Raw genomic sequence first — 18945 nt, forward strand, 5'->3', positions numbered from 1 at the left:
TAAAAAAATAAAACATTTATACAAGGAATGTAGAACAATGAACATAAAGGTATAAAGACAGTTTTAGTTTTAGCATATAGGTGGAGTTTGAATGAGCGGAATACGAAATAAGAAGGATAAGGTTGTAAAATTTGTGAATGAATGATAATATAATGAGATTGATTAAGATTTATTTAGGTAAAGAAAGAGTTTGAATATTTTTGCAGGATGAGTACCGTTGTGTCAGAGTGATTGTTATGAGTGAGAAAGAGAAAATGAACAGAAACGAAGAAGACAGGCAATTCGTTGTTGGGTTTATGTAACTCTGTACCTCTTTTCCCTTCAACCCTGCCCTACTGCACTGCACCTCTTATGAAAAATAAAATTACCTATCATTTTCTTTATGATTTAATAACTTTAATAACATTGTCAAGTAGTAATTCTATGAGGAATCTTTATGGACAGTACCGGTACCAATTAAGTGCTGCAAAACAAAACATTGGTTTGTGGGTGCGGTGACTAAATAATAATAATAAATAAATAAACAGTATTTTAGCAATAAATAAATTCACTCAATATAGTGATGCTGATGATGAATGGTGCCCCACCCAACCCTTATCACAAGAGTCTATATAAAACCACTGTTCTTCGTTGATGCTGGCTAGCTGGGTCCATCCCTCAATATGCCAACTTCAGTGTGCACCCCACCACGCAAACATTCATGATTTCCCTCACATTGAAACCAGGGACACTGTCAAATACTATAATGTCCAAAAGCAACACAAACCATTCTTTAATGGACATCATGTTACTGTGCGTGCCAGAACAGATTATAAAAAATAATAACATCATTGTGAAAATAAATTAAGTCTTTTGACGGAGAAAGGACTGAAGAGAGATGCATTTTTTTGTTTAACCCATTCTATTTCTTTTTCTTCTTTTTTTTTTTTGTTTTTCTTCTGAAATTTATTCCTGTTGGCAACATATAAACACACATAAACATCTCACATGGCGGAGGTCCATCATCACCATATCCTGAGTTACATGATGATCTCATAGTTCTCACTATCATAAAATATTATAAAATCTATAAATTACTCCCTTATGGTAACCAAAAGCTCTAGTTTAACTTGGAGAAAAGGGATAAAGAAGAAAATTGAAGAAACACCAAACTAAAATTGAAACTGATTTCCATTGTATAATATTGCATCATCAGATTAGAAAGGACTTTGCATCCATAACCAGACAACCCTCTTATCAGCATCAGCATCATCACCACCACCCATTACTCTTCACATAACACTGCAGCTGGAAGTATTCTCATCACTGAAGAAGTTGGAATATGGCTCGTGAGGAGGAGGAGGAGGGTAGCTATAAGGAGGAGGGTACATGTAATTCACTGCCATAGGAGGCCTAGCATACATCATTGGTTGAAATCTATCATTCCCCATTGCCCTTTGTTGGTTCATCATTGCAGCCATGTATTGCTGTTGTTGGTAAGGATTGCCACCCATCATATCTGGACCACCGCCGCCACCGCCGCCACCACCACCTTGGAAGTATCCTCCACTGCCGCCGCCACCACCACCGGCGTTCATGGGTGCTGCAGCTGGAAGGCCTTGAACTGCTGGGATGTTACCCATCTGGGACATTGGCATGTTGCCCATGGGAATGCTCATGTTACCCATAGGACCCACATTAGCTCCAACCATACTAGGAGTATGACTACCCATGTTTGGAAACATGTTCATAGCTTGAACACCTTCACCCATTCCATTATTACCCTTCTTTCCTCCATTCCCATTGCTATTTGGAGGAACACCACCGCCACCACCATTATTCTTGTTGTTTCCATTCTTACCATCTGCCATTCCACCTCCATTTTTCCCACCATTGTTTTTGTTACCTCCACCTTGATTATGATTATTGCCACCACCACCTCCACCACCTCCGCCCCCACCACCCCCACCACCTTTCTTTCCTCCATTACCTCCACCGCCCATGTTATGCACTTGCACAGGCAAAGGTCCTCCTCCACCTCCACCTCCTTTCTTCCCGTTACCTCCACCTCCACCACCGTTGCCACCTTTCTGAGCATTCATCATGTTATTCAACATCATCTGAGCCCCATTAGACATAGGGGCATTACCCATGGGGGGCTTACCCATAGGGGGCTTCATCATCATCATCTTATTCAGAGGATGCTGAGGGTCATCCATCTCATCTTCATACAACTCATCATCCAACTCATCATCAAACTCGTCATCAAATTCATCATCAGACAAATCATCTTCCTCAGGCAAACTGAACTTCACTCCTTTGACGGGGTTGGGGTTCTGGTTGGGCATTTTCATGTCCTTGAATTGAGGCAGCTTCAGATCTTGGAACCCTTTCATCTGCTGAAGTTGCTGCAGATGCTGCTGAAGCTGCTGTTGAGGGTTCTGCTGTTGGGGGTTCTGCCCTTGTTGATTATTACCCTTTGGCTGGTTATTCCCACCACCCTTCTGACCCTGACCCTTGTTGTTTCCCCCACCTTTACCATTGTCAATTTGCATGTTCTTCATCTGGTTGGCGATGTTGTTCGGGTTGTTGTTGCTACTATTGTTGTTTCCTTTGGAAGGGGCACCCCAGAGTTCTGCATGTTTCCCTGACTTTGCAAGCTTCTTGATGAGAACATTGGGGTCCACAAACCCTGAAACCGTCACCTTCCCTTGTTCTGCATCTATCTCGGTGGTAAACACCCCTGTGAAATAGACTCAATAAATATCCAGGCACACTATTTATTCAAGATATGGGTAGTGATATGAGATTTTGTTTTTTTCCTCCGAGTTACAGAATAAAAATAAAACCTTCAAGAATGAAACATAAATTGGTCTTTTTCTTCTCTTTCCTTTTCTAACAGAGTGAGATAGATGCATACATACCATCAATCTTCTGCAAGATTTTCTTGACTTTGCTCTTGCACCCGTCACAGTGAATGTTCACTCTAAGAACACATTTCTGCATGTTCAAGCAAACCCCAAGAGCCAACACAGAATAAAGAGAAATTTGGTTGTAAATAAGAGGAATTATTAAAATGAGGAAGTAAAAGCAAAAGAAAACCAGACACTTCATAAAAAAATGACTCTCTCAAGATAAAAAATGAAAAAGAAAAGCAAACACAGCACAGCAACTAAAAGCTTGAAAATAAACAGATGAAAATGAGAAAGGTGAGGACTTGATTGATGAAAGAGACGCAAAAAGCGCACCTGTATCTTCAAAATCTCCTCTTTACTCATGTCTTACCAGGCAATGGAGAAAAAGGATTGTGATTTGAAAGAGATAGGGGAAATGCAGAAAGGGGTGGTAATAGATCTGAGAAACTGAGCCAGGAAAAAAACAGACAATAAGCTAGAGAGGCTCATCCAATCTTAGACTTATCCTCTAGAGCGATTGGAACCAAACACACACCCTTCTCTTTTTTCTGAGTTAAACAAAAACTCAGCAAAGTTATGCTTTAACATCATTAAATAGCATTGCCTGTGTCTGTTTCTCCAAAGGACGTGTGGAAGAAAGAAGAAGGTTTCTTTATGTTTTCTTTTTAATCTTTCTTTTATTCTTCGATATTATTACTCTTCGCATGGATGTGCATGTATAAAAACGCGTTTGATATTTTATATTGTCTATTAAATTTAAATTCTAATAATTAAATATTTAACAGCATTTAATATTCCATTGAAAACTAATTAAGATTTTTCCTCTTCATAGATGACTAAATTAATAACAACTCACAAACGCTTCTACTTTAATCTTTAGATAAATAAAAGACAATTATATTATATTAAATGGGCTATTAAATTTAACTTTTAATAATTAAATAGTTAATAGCATTAAATATTAGACTGAAAACTAATTAAGATTTTTCCTGTTTTTTAAAGAACTAAGTTAATAACAACTCAGGAAGTGATTGATTATTTTTACCCGTTAGAATGTGTTGATGTGATGTGTGGATGTAATTCTTTGGAAGTGAGGTAAGTATTTAATTGAAGTGTATGGATTGTTAAACATAAAATACTTGTGCAACATCTTCAATGCTATTAATTATTTATTTATTTAAATCTTTTGATAATAAGTTACAAGAGACATGAATGAAGTAGGTCAGAATTTATCTTGAAAAAATTGGGTGATATAATAAAGTGACATTTATTATAGGCAAGGGCTAAGTTGTCAATTTCCTTTTCGGAACTCGCTTTTGGCACATTTGCATCAGTACAGTACCTCTCAAGTGGACTTACACTAAAAAATGGCACTCCTGATTCACACGTTCATCATCACACACCAATAAATTTATCAGATTCCAGCGATCTAAAAACTAGGAATACAAATTTTATTTTATGTTGTCTATTTCTCCTTTGCCTGAAGTAATGATATATCCAAATTCAACTCAACAGTTAACCCAAATCACATTGTAAGATTAAGATAGATTTAGTATTCAAACATTGAGTAATACCCATGATATTATAAATTATAACCTTATATAAAAATAAATTCTAAACTGTAACTTCTTCAATGCAAAAGCAATATACCCACAGACATTGATGATGTCTAATGTGCATAATTGGTCAGTCAAATATCTAATTTGTTTATAAAAACAAATTTAAATAACTCTGACCTATTATAAAGGCATTCGGTGCATTATTAGGTGTAACTTATGTTTCGGAGAGGATCAATTATATTGTACTAATGTAATTTATACTAATTACTCTACTACCAATAATCAAATCGGAATCAATTTTTCATCTATAAATTCTATTGTTTGTTTTAAGTTTTCTTCTTTTTTATGAAGGAAGAAGTGGACAATCAAACTATATTCTGAAGGGGATATTACATATGAATGGTAAGTGGGAAGTACGTATAAATTCATGTTAATTAATATAAAAATATATAATATAAATAATTTTCAATTCAACACTAAATTATTAGATAAAAATATATGTATTATAAAATAATGTTATTTATCTCGTAGAGATATAAATAAGTCAAACATAATAAAGAAATACTCTCTTGTATTGATGTTGGATGTAATATACTCTAATCCTCTATACTGATATTGTTTTATTTATATATAATTAACTAAGAACTTTTAATGACACTAAATACCTGCATTGATATATATTGAATCAATAGTAATACAATTGAAGAAGATAAGGAAAATTCAATCTAAATACACATTCATATAATCTTGTTTTACTTTATTTAAATTATTAACAACAACATTTTCAATATTATTTTTATAATAAGTCATAACAAATTTAAGTTACTTGAAGTTTTACATGAGTAATTAGGGATACAACACTTGTTTGTTATTATAATTGTCAGTATATTTGTGGAAGGTAAAAAAATATTCTAACTATCAATAAAAACACCACTTAGATTACAAAAATTTATCTTATGACAAATACATCCTTCAATCAATCCTTGGACAATTTCAACCAACAGAACAAATCAAATATTTGAAAAACAGCTATATTTTCATGGAAAATCTTTAAAGGGATATTGATTTGTCAAATAACTATGAAAATCTAGACAAATAATATGAAAACTACGAAACTTTAAGTTAAAAATTTGAGTATATAATTAAGAGTGACTTTATATACACGTTGTAAATTAGAAATAAATTAAAATAGTGATGAAAATACTTATAGTCATTTATTGACTAGTAGAATACTTTAGAATTTGTAGATACACTTAGCTAGTATAAAGTCAACTAATATATAAAATAAAGTGTTTCATTATCCCATTTACTTTTAATTATTTTTTACAAATCCTTCATGAAAATCTTTTTAAAACCAATGGCCCTGGGGCCATGGCCCCCAACCCTCAAAAGTTTTCATAATTTTTATTTTTATTTTTATTTTTCTTATATATAATATATATATATATATATATAATAATTTTTTTTATTATTTTAACATATTATAATATATTTTTATTATTTTAATATATTATAATATATTTTTATTATTATAATATACATTACTTATTAATATATAATAATATATTTTTACTGTTTTAAAATATGAGTATTAAAAAAATATTTTTTTTAGAAATAAAACTCAAATAACTATTAAATTTAAAATATGAAGAAAAGTGAAAATATTTATAATGATTTTTTTTACTTACTTGTGTGAGAAAAATAATTTAAAAATTCAACTTGACTTTTTCATCGTTGATGATCTTCATCATATAAATTTGATGAATATCCTATTGAATTATGTTGATTTTTGTCAATAGTAGAAAATACATTTTATTTAAGTTGAAATATTTTTTTTATAATAATTTTTGAAAATAAAACTTCAAAATGAAACGGAAAATAATTTCATACATATAGTATGATTATTTATCTTAAAAAAAAATATTTAATTTTTAATTTTTATTTAATTATTAATAAATTCAAATAATGTGAGAGAAAAAAAAGAATAATTTATGTATTAGATAATTTTGTTAGAATTATAATTATATTAAAATATATATTATTTTTATTGTATTACTGAAATGATAAAAAATTATGTCGTCATTCCAAAATTTGTGTTCAATTTCCGCCTGTTTAAAACCTTTTTAATTATATATAAAGTAATAAAAGTGTTTGATACAATTGATTTATTTTTTATCATTACCACTCTAATAATGTAATTTTATTATTATTACTGTTATTGTTATACCTCACTCTTTCACGTTATTAAACTGATAATTTATTTTTCTTCATTATCATAATTTTTATGATGAAAAATTATAATATAACTTGTTTGAAGAAATTCTAAGTATATCCTATTTTAAATATGTTTATTATAACAATGAAAATAGAAATGAAATAATAAGAGAATAAAAATGTTAATTATATAAGTTATTTATTTTAATTAGCAATAGAAAAAGAATATAACATATAAACTTTAATTTGGTGCTGTACAATAATAAGCAATTTTAGTAAAAGGTTCATTTTTCCTAAGAGCTATGATTAAACGAAATAATATATATATTTTTCAATGGGAAAACAATAAAGGATGATTAATGTATTAGGTTTAGTTACATTTGTAATATATTTATTATGTTACAAAATTAATTTTTGTTATTATTTGATTTTTATGATTATATTTTTTTAATGATGTTATTAGTGTGAAATATCCATTAGTCATGAATAAGAAACTAATATTAGAAATGATAAAGATATAGTTGTTCTTATGGGTGTTATTTGAATTTGTTATGAATTTAATGGAATTTTTTACCTATACTCTTTACTATTCTCTTTGGTTCTAAGTTTTTTTTCTTCATTCGTAAAAAAGAAAATTGTCAAATAATATTTTATTAATTTAACTTATTCAATATTCTTTCTTTATACAAGTTCATTTAGATCCTGATTCTTTCTTTATACAAGTCCCGGCTATATATTCTTTTATGATTTTTGTTTGAATGATATATTACATAAATCTTAACTACATTAAATTAAACAAATTATATGATATATTTTAACTATTTACACTTCTTTTAACATCTCTATTTATTTATTTAATAAATTTCATTATGTATTTATAGATAGCTGACCTGTGTAAAATCCAAAATCCTGTAGCACCTATATGTTAGCAGATAAATCAAAATTTCAGAGTGAAAAAACTTACCAATAATATTTTGGACAAGTGATAACGACAAGTACTTTTTTTACCTAAAGTATGAAGAGTTTGAATTCATAATGTCATTTTGGACATAAAACAGTAAAAATGTATAACGTGTGAGGTCAAAATTAAATTTTTACATGGAAAAAAAATGCAATTAAATCTATTTGTTATCTAACAAAATAAAAGTACTAGTAAAAACAGTTATAAATTTACTATAATATAATATGATACATCGTACTAAGGTTTAAAATATTAATAGAATATGTCATTTTTCATATTAACAAAATTATCTGTAATATCATCACAGCATCAGAATCTGGATAACAATAACAATATAAATATAAATATAAATATAAATATAAATATAAATATATATATATATATATATATATATTTCCGCTTTTATTTGCACATCTTCTCGGTAAGACAAAGTTGGTTTATGTCTTCTTTACCAAATTAATTACGTTGTAACTTGTAAATAAAAAATTAAAAATTACGTTGTAACTCTTTAAAATGTGACATAAAAGGGAGATAGTTTTTTCTAATCTTAAAAAACGTATTTGAATTTAAAAAAGAAAAATTTGAGTGAATTACTTAATATAAATAATGTTTTAATAAGTTAATAAGTAATTGGAGTAACTTATAAGCTGTTTTTACTAGTTCCTATAAACTAGATATGAAAGTAAAACTCCAGTGCTTTAACAATATAGTAGTATTTCTACCGTGCAATTCACGGACCACGAAACTTTAAAAATTATAATATATTTATGAAATTGATTTAAATTATAAAATTATAATTAAATTTAATATAAGTATTTTATTTTATAAAATTAAATATAATTTTTAATTAATTGTATAATAAAAATGTATTTAAGTTATTTATATATATTTATAACAAAATATATCGTATATAATTATTTTAAATAATATATAAAAATTGAGTTAATTAAAATTAAGAAATTAAATTAAATTTTTATAAGGTTTACTTAATAATTTTTATATCATTAATCATTTTTTATTATTAAAGAATTTATTATGTACATTTTTTGATATAATATATATTTCATTTGGAGTTTTATACCTTTTTATATAAAAGGATCCTCCTTCTCAACATTATTTTCCACTAAAATGTGTCTTGATTTAAATCTGGATAAGCCCCTATAAAATACGTTTAGATATGAAGTTTAACATATTCACAAGAATTAGTTCAAAAGAAGAATTTTTTTTTTTCTTTTTCATTTGTAGTATTATGAACATTTGTGTATTCAATGTTTAACCTTTGGTCTGGAGAGAAGTTAATCACATATGATAGATGGTTGATTATTTGTTAAAACAAAGTTTAAAAGCTGTTTTCTGGGAAATTCAGTTGGAGTGGCAGAAGTTTGGGGTGTTCTTGTTTAAGTGTTTGGTGCCAATGTGAAATGAAAACTGAATGGTCTTTGGTGCATTTTTATGTGCCTTAAAAAGGCAAGTATCTATATATGTGGTGTTTGAAACCAATAGTGGAACTCTTCTGATTAAATAATGCATACCTTACTTTAACAGCACTTAAGTGAAAAGAAGAAAAAGCAAGCACAGAACTGGGAATGGATAATTTGCACATGATCATGTCATACCAAAATGTGTCAATTTCTCCTAAAATGTACACAGATTTTAACATGGACTCATCTATTTATTTCTATGAATAAAACCAGAAACACAATTTTCAACGTATAATCTTCTGAAAAAATTCAACACAAATTCATCCTTTAACAGATAATTTATCGAGAGAGTTTTACCTTTTACTTGGACATACATAGCTAGAGTGGTAACTATAGTACTCTAAAAATGGGCCTACCCGATGGAAAATGGCTATAAACTCCTAATCATACCAAAACAAACCAGCCAACCCTTTGAATACTGATAAACCACATTGAACCAGGTTTCTTGTTTTTTTCTTCCATTTCTGCACTTCATTTATTTTTTTCAGGCAAAATCATTCTTGCTGTTTGCCCTTCTTCAAAACCTAAAAATGTGATCACCCTTATGAACATGTTCCTCTGATTTTAACCGTTATTTCTTTTGACATGTCACTTTACTGCCAAAGAGCATTTGTCCTGTAAGGATCACAAGAAACAATAACTAATTAGTGCATGCTTCGATAAAAGTCAATAATGTTCTCATTAGGTTGGAATTGAAATCAAAGTAGGTACAATCAAAGTGTTACGATTCGGTATTTATCATTAGACTAAAAATTATAGCTATTAGTCAGCATGTAACCTTTATTATGTAAAAGCATAACACTCCAAATATCACAATTTTACTGTGATTTTGTTTGATATCCGTCACACAACAATTGATATCACCTGCAAGATAAAGATAAAGTGTGTAGTTGTAAGGTTAATTTGAAGAGATAAAAGATGGGAAGAGTTGTTTGTTGTGTGTGATGGAAAGTGGAGTAAAGAAATAGGAGGAAATGTAGAAAATGAAAAAAATGAATGGTGGTTCTGTGATGGTGACAGGCAGAGAGAGAGGTATGATAGGATGGACTTAAGTGGAAGGAGTGGTGGGTAATTGTTAATTTGAGATGAATAGGTGGATCCATATTTAGGGTTATGATTTTACAGATTTTGTCTCTAAGGTTGGATTGGGGAATGAGTTGGGCAGCCATGCAAGGGCATTGCTATTTACGTCCAAGACTTGGCATAAGCAACCACATGCTCTTAATTTGGATAGTGATTGATGAGTGAGAATAAGATTTTACACATTAAGATTTGAGAGTATTTATTGACCCTCACCTACAACAGTACACTTGCAGTTGCACCTCACACATGCTCTGTTCTTTATCGCACTACATTTTAGCATGCTATGGGAAATTAATAATGCACTGCAGGTGTACACAACCTTTTACCACAACGGAAAACTTTTCATTCTTCTACTATTCCCGATTCTTTTCTTCTATTCATTCTGCTATATTTTTTTTCTTATTTACTTACACCGGAAATTGGAACGCTTTAACTATTACCTACCATTATTATTTTGTATAAACAATAACCATTTCCTAAACTCACTAATCACCTCCTTTTTTTCTTTACCACGCATTTAATTTCTCACTTTCTCTCTTACCTTTTTACCTTCTTTGTCTTTTTTAAGTCACTGTCATCAAAATTGTAGAGAACTCGGATGAACTTTTTGATGTTTTCGTATACCTTGCCCTCATTCTTGGTTTTCAACTTTTTTCTCTTTTGCTATACCAAAACACAATCATGTCAAGTTTTTTTTAACAACTTAGTAAGAACTAATTGCTTCTATTGTACTTCGTATTTCGTATTCCCAAAGCATGTGTGTGTATATTTTTCCACTGGATACGCCCTCACATTATGTGTGTTTTGTTTCTTATTCTCAAGTTGTTCACATCTACCAAGAGTGTGAAGTTTACTTCATGATGAATGATACTGTGTGAATAACAGAGGCGATATCATTAATCATAACTAAAACATGTGAACTCTGCAATAATTTAATAATTGGAGACAGATATGTAGTGTCTTATAAACTAACTTAAGGTTGAGTGGGAAATTGCTTGATAGGTCATTTACTAAACAATTATGACACTCACGCTCCTGTTTAATTACACATTATCATTTATATAATAATATGTTAGTTTTTATAATAATAATTTTCAGAACTCATACTTTAATAATTTTGAGTTAGTTTACAGTATGAAAGTCTTTACATTCAAAAGTCATATTTTAAATATATGTGTCTCTTTTGGATAGAGTCCAGTTTCACCTTGTAAAATCTCCATGTTTTTTTTTATATAGTAACTTGTATTGCAAACACCCTCGGGCCTAGAGCCCGAAATATTACAAACTTAATGAACAAGCCCAAGAACGAGCAATAAAACGAAGACAAAAATACTCACAGAATGTTCACTGGCCCAACTTGGGAAGGGATGGCCCAAGTTCAACTTACATTTTCAACTTTTAACATAAAGAGTTAATATATTAAAAGGGTTGAAAATATCAACCTGTTTCTTCAAATTGATGATAAGATAATGATTTTACCTAATTTTCCATCTTTAAGAGTAAGTCGATGCAACGTTTAAGCTTACTTAATATTAATTGTTGATAGTTGTTGTCAACATTAGTTTGGTAGAATACTCGAGTCAAGAAAAAGATTTACGAAATATTGCCTTGGTTAAACATCATCTTATCTTCGTTTGTTAGACAATATAGTGGAAAGTTAATTATATGAGCATAAAATTACATGTCCATAAATATGTCTAATTTGTTAAGTTGCCCAACGGGATCAATGTGCATTATGATTGTGTTATAATTACTTCCAATTTTTGTTAGTTATTTCTTTTAAAACTCTAACGGAACCAATATAAGTTTCACTATAATCATTTTTATTTTTAAAGTGAAAACATATGTATCATCCTTGTACGCATGTAAGCACTTGGTAATGTTTATTAACTTGTTTTACGAAAATAAAATGAAAATGATATCATCAATAATTCAATACTAAAAAAAAACACTTCTCTCTTTCATGCATCAGGATGTTTTAAAGTCCATTTAGCAACTTTCAAACATAAATCCAAACACAATATACCATAGGTTAATAAGGATGAACATTTAAGTTTTAGCCTCTCAAGAGACATCTGACATTATCAAAATATTGACAAATAAATAGTTAAAAATTAAATTATAAATCAATTAAAATAGAACCCTTTCTAAAGATAATTGTTATTTGATAGGATTAAAAGTTTTAAAGGGTTAATGAAAGAAGATCTTCATTATAACATAAACATATTTAAAAAAAAAAAAATATCCACAAAAAAACTGTCGTTTTAAATATAAACAATTTCTAATGGTAATTATTATCTTTCTTCTTTTCTTAAGAAAAAAATAAACCCTAAAAGTAGGCTCACTATGAAGGTACATATATTCTTCATCTATCATTTGAGAGAACCACTGATTTCTAGATCCTATTTAGGTTTTCTATTCTGTTAGATTATTTGAAAACCATCTTATTCTACTTAACACTCAACACCCAGTCTCTTCTAGCCCCCATTAAAACAAAATATGGGACATCACATAAATCACAGCGGTAATATGTTTCAAGCATCCACTATACAAGTTTAAATATGTAATAACTTTCAAAGATTCGTTTATGGACCAAGGTATTATCTCATTTCTCCCTTATTCATGAATAACTCAAGACAATAAACATCATCAATGACAAACTACAGAAAAATGATTGCCTGTACAATATAGATGACACGGGACGAAGCCTTCAATCACGAAAGATCTAATTTTCCCATGAACACATCACAAAAACTATAAACAGATTATTGACTAAATTTACAAAAAGAAGAAAGAAATTGCTATATACTACCTTACTGCAAACTTGAAAAACAGGGGGAATTTCTTAAAGCAATTTATTGATAATACCCTGCAACTTGGCATCAGAAGAAAAATCTCATTGATTGTCATTGTTTACTTTGATCTCTATGAGTTCCTCGATAGACTGACGGCATATAGGGCATTTATTGTATTGAAGTCGCAAAGCTTTTGCACAGTCACCGCACAAACACTGGAAAAACACAACAGAAGTCATTGAGAATGATCAATACGAAAATATACATTCTGACAAGTAATGCAAGCATGGGTGAAAAAATTATGTTGATGTTAATCCTGAAGAAAGGCTGGGGCAACCCTTGTTTAATAAACCTTAATTTGGCTGGGCAGAAAAATGTTAAATTAGAATATAAATATATATTTAAATTCACAACTAGTGAGTTGTAACGATATGTTTCTAAACTCTAATGATATCATGCGACGCTGATTAAGAAAAAACAGGGTTTGACAATTGAAAAACGCTCATCAGTTAGTAAAAGTAGTCCAAAAACTAAGTTATTATGAAAAATAAAGTACACTAAAACGATCTTCTGTTGCTACTAACAGGAAGGATTTTACCACCAAGAAATTACATTTATTGCTATTAGTCAGGAAGAAACAAAACACTCTATAGTCATTTCACCCACAGTATGTGTAAGTGCCGATATTTGATCTACGATTTTAGACTATATGCATGATATATCACATGACATCTCACGGCCTTGAAAAGAAAAACATATGAAGGTAGGAGAATCTCATGCAATACTAGCTATGCTTCCAGGCCTACGAATCCGAATGAACCATGTCTAAATAATCCCCATGATATCTTAACTTCCACAAGCGATCTCACGCAAATACAAATTATGCTATTATACAGGACTACGTATCAGTTTGATCCATAACTTCTATTATTCGCACGAACCAATATATAGGCACATTTGAAATGAAATCTTACCATATGTCGACAAGGTAAGACAGCTGTATCCTTTGGTTCAGTCATGCATACGACACACTCCTTCCCGGGATCATTGTCGTCAAAATCAGCTGCAGATGAGCTTGCTATTCCATATAACTCTCTCAACTCATATCTAACACCATCAATCCACAAAATCTGCCTAACTACTTTTATCTGGAAAGGACCAGCACCATTACTTTTCTCCAAGACACCTTGAGTTATTTGCATGTGAGGTGATGCATCTAGCACAGAATCACCCGGTGTTTCATCTTCCGAGGATGTTTTCAAACTTGTTTCGGCACATATTACTAGAGGAAAGACATCTTCTCCAGGTGAGGGCTTTGAAAGATCATCCAATTCAAAGAAGCCTAGGTCAATTCCTGTTCCTGAAGGCTGATTAAACGTCTGGCCAACTCCTTTCTGAAAGGGTATTGTGACTGGCTGAAATGCATCAGGAAATAATGGAACAAACCTACATTTTTCTTCTTCTTTGGCAAAGTAGGAGACAGTAATGCTACCAATCACAACAATAAGAAGCAGAGAATTAGAAAAGTTAAGATATTTCATAAAATATTCACAATTCACTCAATCTTTAAATCTTCGCATCTTACAAAATTCATTTCAAATAATTAGACACTCAAAGTAAAAAAGAAATCATAAATTTAACCCATGAACATGTTTATAATGCAAATGCAGGAAGGAAAAGCTGTTGTCCACGTAAAATTTCCAACCAATTGGTTACTCTCTAAGTCTTCCAATGTGATTCAAAATTTTGAAATTACTCAACCTGGAACACCAATTGGAGTTCTTGCTTAAAAAACCACATTGAAACTGTTGCAAACTTCATTCATGTTAAAAATTCGTCCAACATATTTTTGGCACGTTATGGACAGTAACAAGGAACTCCTACCTATATCTCAAGGCATTAAGACTAGAGTTAAATCTGAGCACAGCCTCACTAAAAGGCATAGAATAAACGACTTAATTAAGGATAGTTGGCCACAACTTGTGAGGCCTAGTCAAACAAAAGGTAAGTTGCGGGGTTTCTCAAGGATAGTGAGACATCATCAGGCACTAGAACCACGAAATGGGCCACCATTGGGCTTGGTCACAATTTGCTGTGAAAGACAAACTCTCCACTAATCTACTGCTCCTCTATCATCACACCCGGACACCACAAGATCGCCACTCCTGATGATAGGAATCTTACAAGTTTGTTTCATCTTATTTCACGATAATTACTTACAATTTGTATTCTGATTTTAAAAAATAAATAAAGACACGGTACCACTATAGTAGGTATTCAATCAGTATCCTCCTGAAGTTAGCGTGCAATCTCAACTCATACATGAATTGTAAGTAAATTGATCCTCATAACACAGCGCAGCAAAACTTAATTAACGATGAAACAAATCCAATTTTCAAAGAGTTCGGAAAGATGAGTGAAAAGCCTTACCTGCCATCGTAGACAGCATCGAAAACGAAGGAAATGAGATGGTGATCGGGGTTTTCCTGGTCAACCTCGAGGCGCAGGGTGTCTTTGTGGACGTTAACATAGTTTCTTATCTTCTTCGCGGCCTGGTGATCGACATAGGGCGGAGGAGTGGAGGCAGAGGCGCGAGTGGCGGCGGGCAACATGCTAGGCTGAGGGTGGTAGAAAGGTTGGTAGTGAAGGCGATTGGGCGCGGAATTGGCGTAGTTGGGATAGGCATTCTGGTTGGGGTAATAGAAGGAGATGGAATGGGTCTGCGGCGGCGGTGGCGGCTGTGGCGGTGGAGGCAAGGGAGGGGCAGCAGCATAGTTGTTGTTGTGCGGGGAGTAAGAGGTTGTGGAAGGGAGAAAGTAGCCCTGCGGTGGCGGCGGAGGAGGGTGGTTGGATTGGGGAGGGTAATAGTAAGGGGGAGGTGGGAGTGGAGGCGGTGTGTTTTGGATGAAATTGTTTCTTCTTCTGCCACTCCATGAGATACCCATGAGAGTGGTTGAAATCGGAATCAGAAGCACTGAGATGATGATGAAACAGAGCTCCCAATTGAATGAATGCGTGTTGTTCGGGAAATTAAGTTGAACCAACCTTTTGTGTTCTTTGTTCTTTCCACGGATTTCTATAGTTTTCCACTTTCCCCTTTTTACTTTTCATTCATTCTCTTCTCTCCTAAACCTATGAATTCTTTTATCAGGTCCACGCTCCTTCCGATGTCTTCTAAGGAAAATCACAAGCACAAGGAAAATTAGCTGAAAAATACACGCTTATCATTATTATTATTCTGACAATTAAATTTTAATTATTTCTTATATTTATGTGTTTTTAATAAGGTTTTTAATTTGATTGTATTGTGTCCAGAATTTTTATATTGTTTAAATTGATTTGACTTTGTGGTAGAGTGAAGTGACATTTTTGTTTTTATTATTATTATTATTATTATTATTATTAGTGAAAATAGTGGTGTTGTGTTGTTGGTATTTTTTAAATTTTATAAGAATTTGAGTTAAAATGTGTTTTTGTGTTTATATTTTTTAATTTTTATAAGGATTTAAGTTAAGATTAATAATATTTACTTTCAAAAAAATATATAATAAATTTAAAATGATTATTAAATAAAATAATTGTTAAAAAAATTGTTTTTGAATAACGGTCAAAATAGAAGAAATTACTGTTAAAAATAAATCAATTATAAAATAATTAATTTTTTAAACAATAATTAAGGATAAAATTAGAAAATAAAAAATAGACACAATAGAGCGAATACTCTTTGTCTATTAAATGGGACACAAAAGTAAATATAAAAGTCGATCAAAACTAATTATATTTTTCTATGTATACACAATGTTTCCTTAAAATAATGTAACATTTAGATTTTTTTTCAATGTATATAAATTATTTTCTTGACAGACTTAAATATATACGGCACAAATCATACTTTAATTTACAAAAATTATAATTTAATAGAAAAAAAATTGATGCATGTGTTTGAATATTTTTTTTTCATACTTTTAAATCAACATCAATTTGAACCGTGGAAATATGTGAAATAAAATAAATAAATATTAAAGTAAAAAATAAAAATAAACAGTATTGTTTTATCGTTTATTTTTAAAAAATTGAACTTCTATCGGTTAATTGCTCACTAACTGAATAATGTATTTTATTTTCTCATTTTTATTCAATGGCCTCTTATCCTAAACACCGCACATACTCCATTTTTTAATTAAATCATCACCATTGAGACAATGATCGTGAACTTCACATTCCCGTCACTACTATATAAGGTCATGTCGTCTTGCTCTCGTCATCCCACCTTACCATCTTCGCTGCAATTCTAACACCTCACACCCCACCCAACTGGTATGTTTTTGTTTGAACCTTAACTCTAACTAACATTTTATCATTCTCTTATATGTCTTTTGCATTTTTCTCATTTTTTTATACTCGTTGCTTCACTACTTCCATTTCAACTTTTTTTTTTCTTCGTCTTATAATATTTTTCTTAAATATTTAGACTTTTACCAATTTCGGAACTTTATGTTCTTCACTTTGACAAAATAGTTATTTTTGTGAAAGGTGAATACAAACATTTTTAAGTTTATTCTTTGAATGTTGTTTATATTGAAAGTATACAATATGCTTATGTTACTGTTAATACACTTGCTATATTTAATTTGGAGAAAAACATTATGTTTCAATTATTTAAGAGGGACCTCACGATTGTGGTGCGAAAAAACTTTTGGGTGTGACATTTTTTACGCACTACAAAAGCGACTCTCCTTTTGCTCTATATTAATTAATTATGAAAGTGTGAAATTTTTCCTTTAATTTCCTCCTCCTTTTTTGAAGGTGTTTTAAAATTCAGCAAAATGAAAGAGTATTTCAGTTCAGTTTCGTTCAATTCGTTTCAACTCGGTTCGGTTAAGTTTAGTTAAGTTTGGTTCAATTTGATTCGGTCTGGTTCAGTGCGGTTAAGTTCGGTTTGTTCGGTTCAATGCGGTTCGGTTCGATCCGGTTTGGTTTGGTTTGGTTCGGTCCGGTTCAGTTTAGTGTTGTTCAGTTCAGTTCGGTTGATCTAGTTCGATTCAGTTCAATTTGATTTGGTTCGACTCAATTCTGTTCAATAAAGAATATATAATGAATTTTTTAAATAGTTGTTAATGTAAAATTAGAAAAATAAAATATGTACATAAAATAAGTTTTTAAAACAATTGTTGAAGACAAAAGAGGTTTTGAGGCTAATGGTTGAAAGTAAACTATTTATAAAATAATTAATTTTTATAATAACAATTAAGGGTAAAATTGGAATAACGAAATATAGACACAAAAGAGGGTATCCTCTTTATATATTGTTATTGATGAAAAAAATTAGTCTAACTAAACTTAACTATGATTATCTGTATTATATTAAAGTAACAAAAAAAACTAAATTATTTATAATAAAAATTAAATATGAAAGAAAAAAAATAATTTTTATTCATCGTCTTATTATATTTTTCTTAAATATTTAGGCTTTTACCAATTTCGGAACTCTATGTTCTCCACTTTGACAAAAATAGTTATTTTTGTAAAGGCAAATACAAACGTTTTTAAGTTTATCGTTTGAATGTTGTTTATATTGAAAGTATACAGTATGTTTATGTTACTGTTTATACACTTGCTATATTTAATTTGGGAAAAAACATTATGTTTCAATTGTTTAAGAGGGACCTCACGATTGTGGTGTTGGTATTGAAAAAACTTTTAGGTGTGACATTTTTTACGCACATTACAAAGCTACTCTCATTTTGCACTATATTAATTAATTAATTATGAAAGTGTAAAATTTTTCCTTAAATTTTCTCCTCTTTTTTTGAAGGAGTTTTTAAATTTTGCAAAAGTAAAGAGTATTTATGTTCAATTCAGTTCAATTTGGTTCGGTTTGATTAGTTTTAGTCTGGTTCGGTTCATTGCGGTTCAGTTCGGTTTAGTTCAGTGCGGTTCAGTTCGGTTCAGTGTGGT

The 18945-nt window shown here is 30.6% G+C and overlaps 2 protein-coding genes across 2 annotated transcripts; both read right to left on the minus strand.

Moving 5' to 3' along the window:
- Nucleotides 1-1037: 1037 nt before the first annotated feature.
- LOC114187911 (heavy metal-associated isoprenylated plant protein 33) lies at nucleotides 1038-3558 on the minus strand. Its single transcript, XM_028076319.1, has 3 exons — nucleotides 3228-3558; nucleotides 2904-2979; nucleotides 1038-2722 (listed from the first exon to the last, which is right to left on the minus strand). The coding sequence occupies exons 1-3, from the start codon at nucleotides 3255-3257 to the stop codon at nucleotides 1272-1274; spliced, it is 1557 nt and encodes a 518-aa protein (XP_027932120.1). The 5' UTR covers nucleotides 3258-3558; the 3' UTR covers nucleotides 1038-1271.
- Nucleotides 3559-12699: 9141 nt separating this feature from the next.
- LOC114187906 (probable E3 ubiquitin-protein ligase LUL4) lies at nucleotides 12700-16144 on the minus strand. Its single transcript, XM_028076310.1, has 3 exons — nucleotides 15418-16144; nucleotides 13962-14475; nucleotides 12700-13202 (listed from the first exon to the last, which is right to left on the minus strand). Exons 1-3 carry the CDS (start codon nucleotides 15930-15932, stop codon nucleotides 13089-13091), a joined length of 1143 nt encoding a protein of 380 aa, XP_027932111.1. The 5' UTR covers nucleotides 15933-16144; the 3' UTR covers nucleotides 12700-13088.
- Between the last annotated feature and the right edge of the window lie 2801 nt (nucleotides 16145-18945).

Source organism: Vigna unguiculata, chromosome 6 (genome assembly GCF_004118075.2).
Source record: "Vigna unguiculata cultivar IT97K-499-35 chromosome 6, ASM411807v1, whole genome shotgun sequence".
Classification (NCBI taxonomy): domain Eukaryota; kingdom Viridiplantae; phylum Streptophyta; class Magnoliopsida; order Fabales; family Fabaceae; genus Vigna; species Vigna unguiculata.

Coding starts and splice junctions, on each gene's coding strand:
- LOC114187911 (XM_028076319.1), bottom strand. CDS start 3,257: ATGAGTAAAGAGGAGATTTTGAAGATACAG. Junction 2,980..3,227: donor AGGAGATTTTGAAGATACAG/GTGCGCTTTTTG, acceptor TTGAACATGCAG/AAATGTGTTCTTAGAGTGAA. Junction 2,723..2,903: donor AATCTTGCAGAAGATTGATG/GTATGTATGCAT, acceptor TCTATTTCACAG/GGGTGTTTACCACCGAGATA.
- LOC114187906 (XM_028076310.1), bottom strand. CDS start 15,932: ATGGGTATCTCATGGAGTGGCAGAAGAAGAAACAATTTCATCCAAAAC. Junction 14,476..15,417: donor GATGCTGTCTACGATGGCAG/GTAAGGCTTTTC, acceptor TGTGATTGGTAG/CATTACTGTCTCCTACTTTG. Junction 13,203..13,961: donor TCTTACCTTGTCGACATATG/GTAAGATTTCAT, acceptor GTGTTTTTCCAG/TGTTTGTGCGGTGACTGTGC.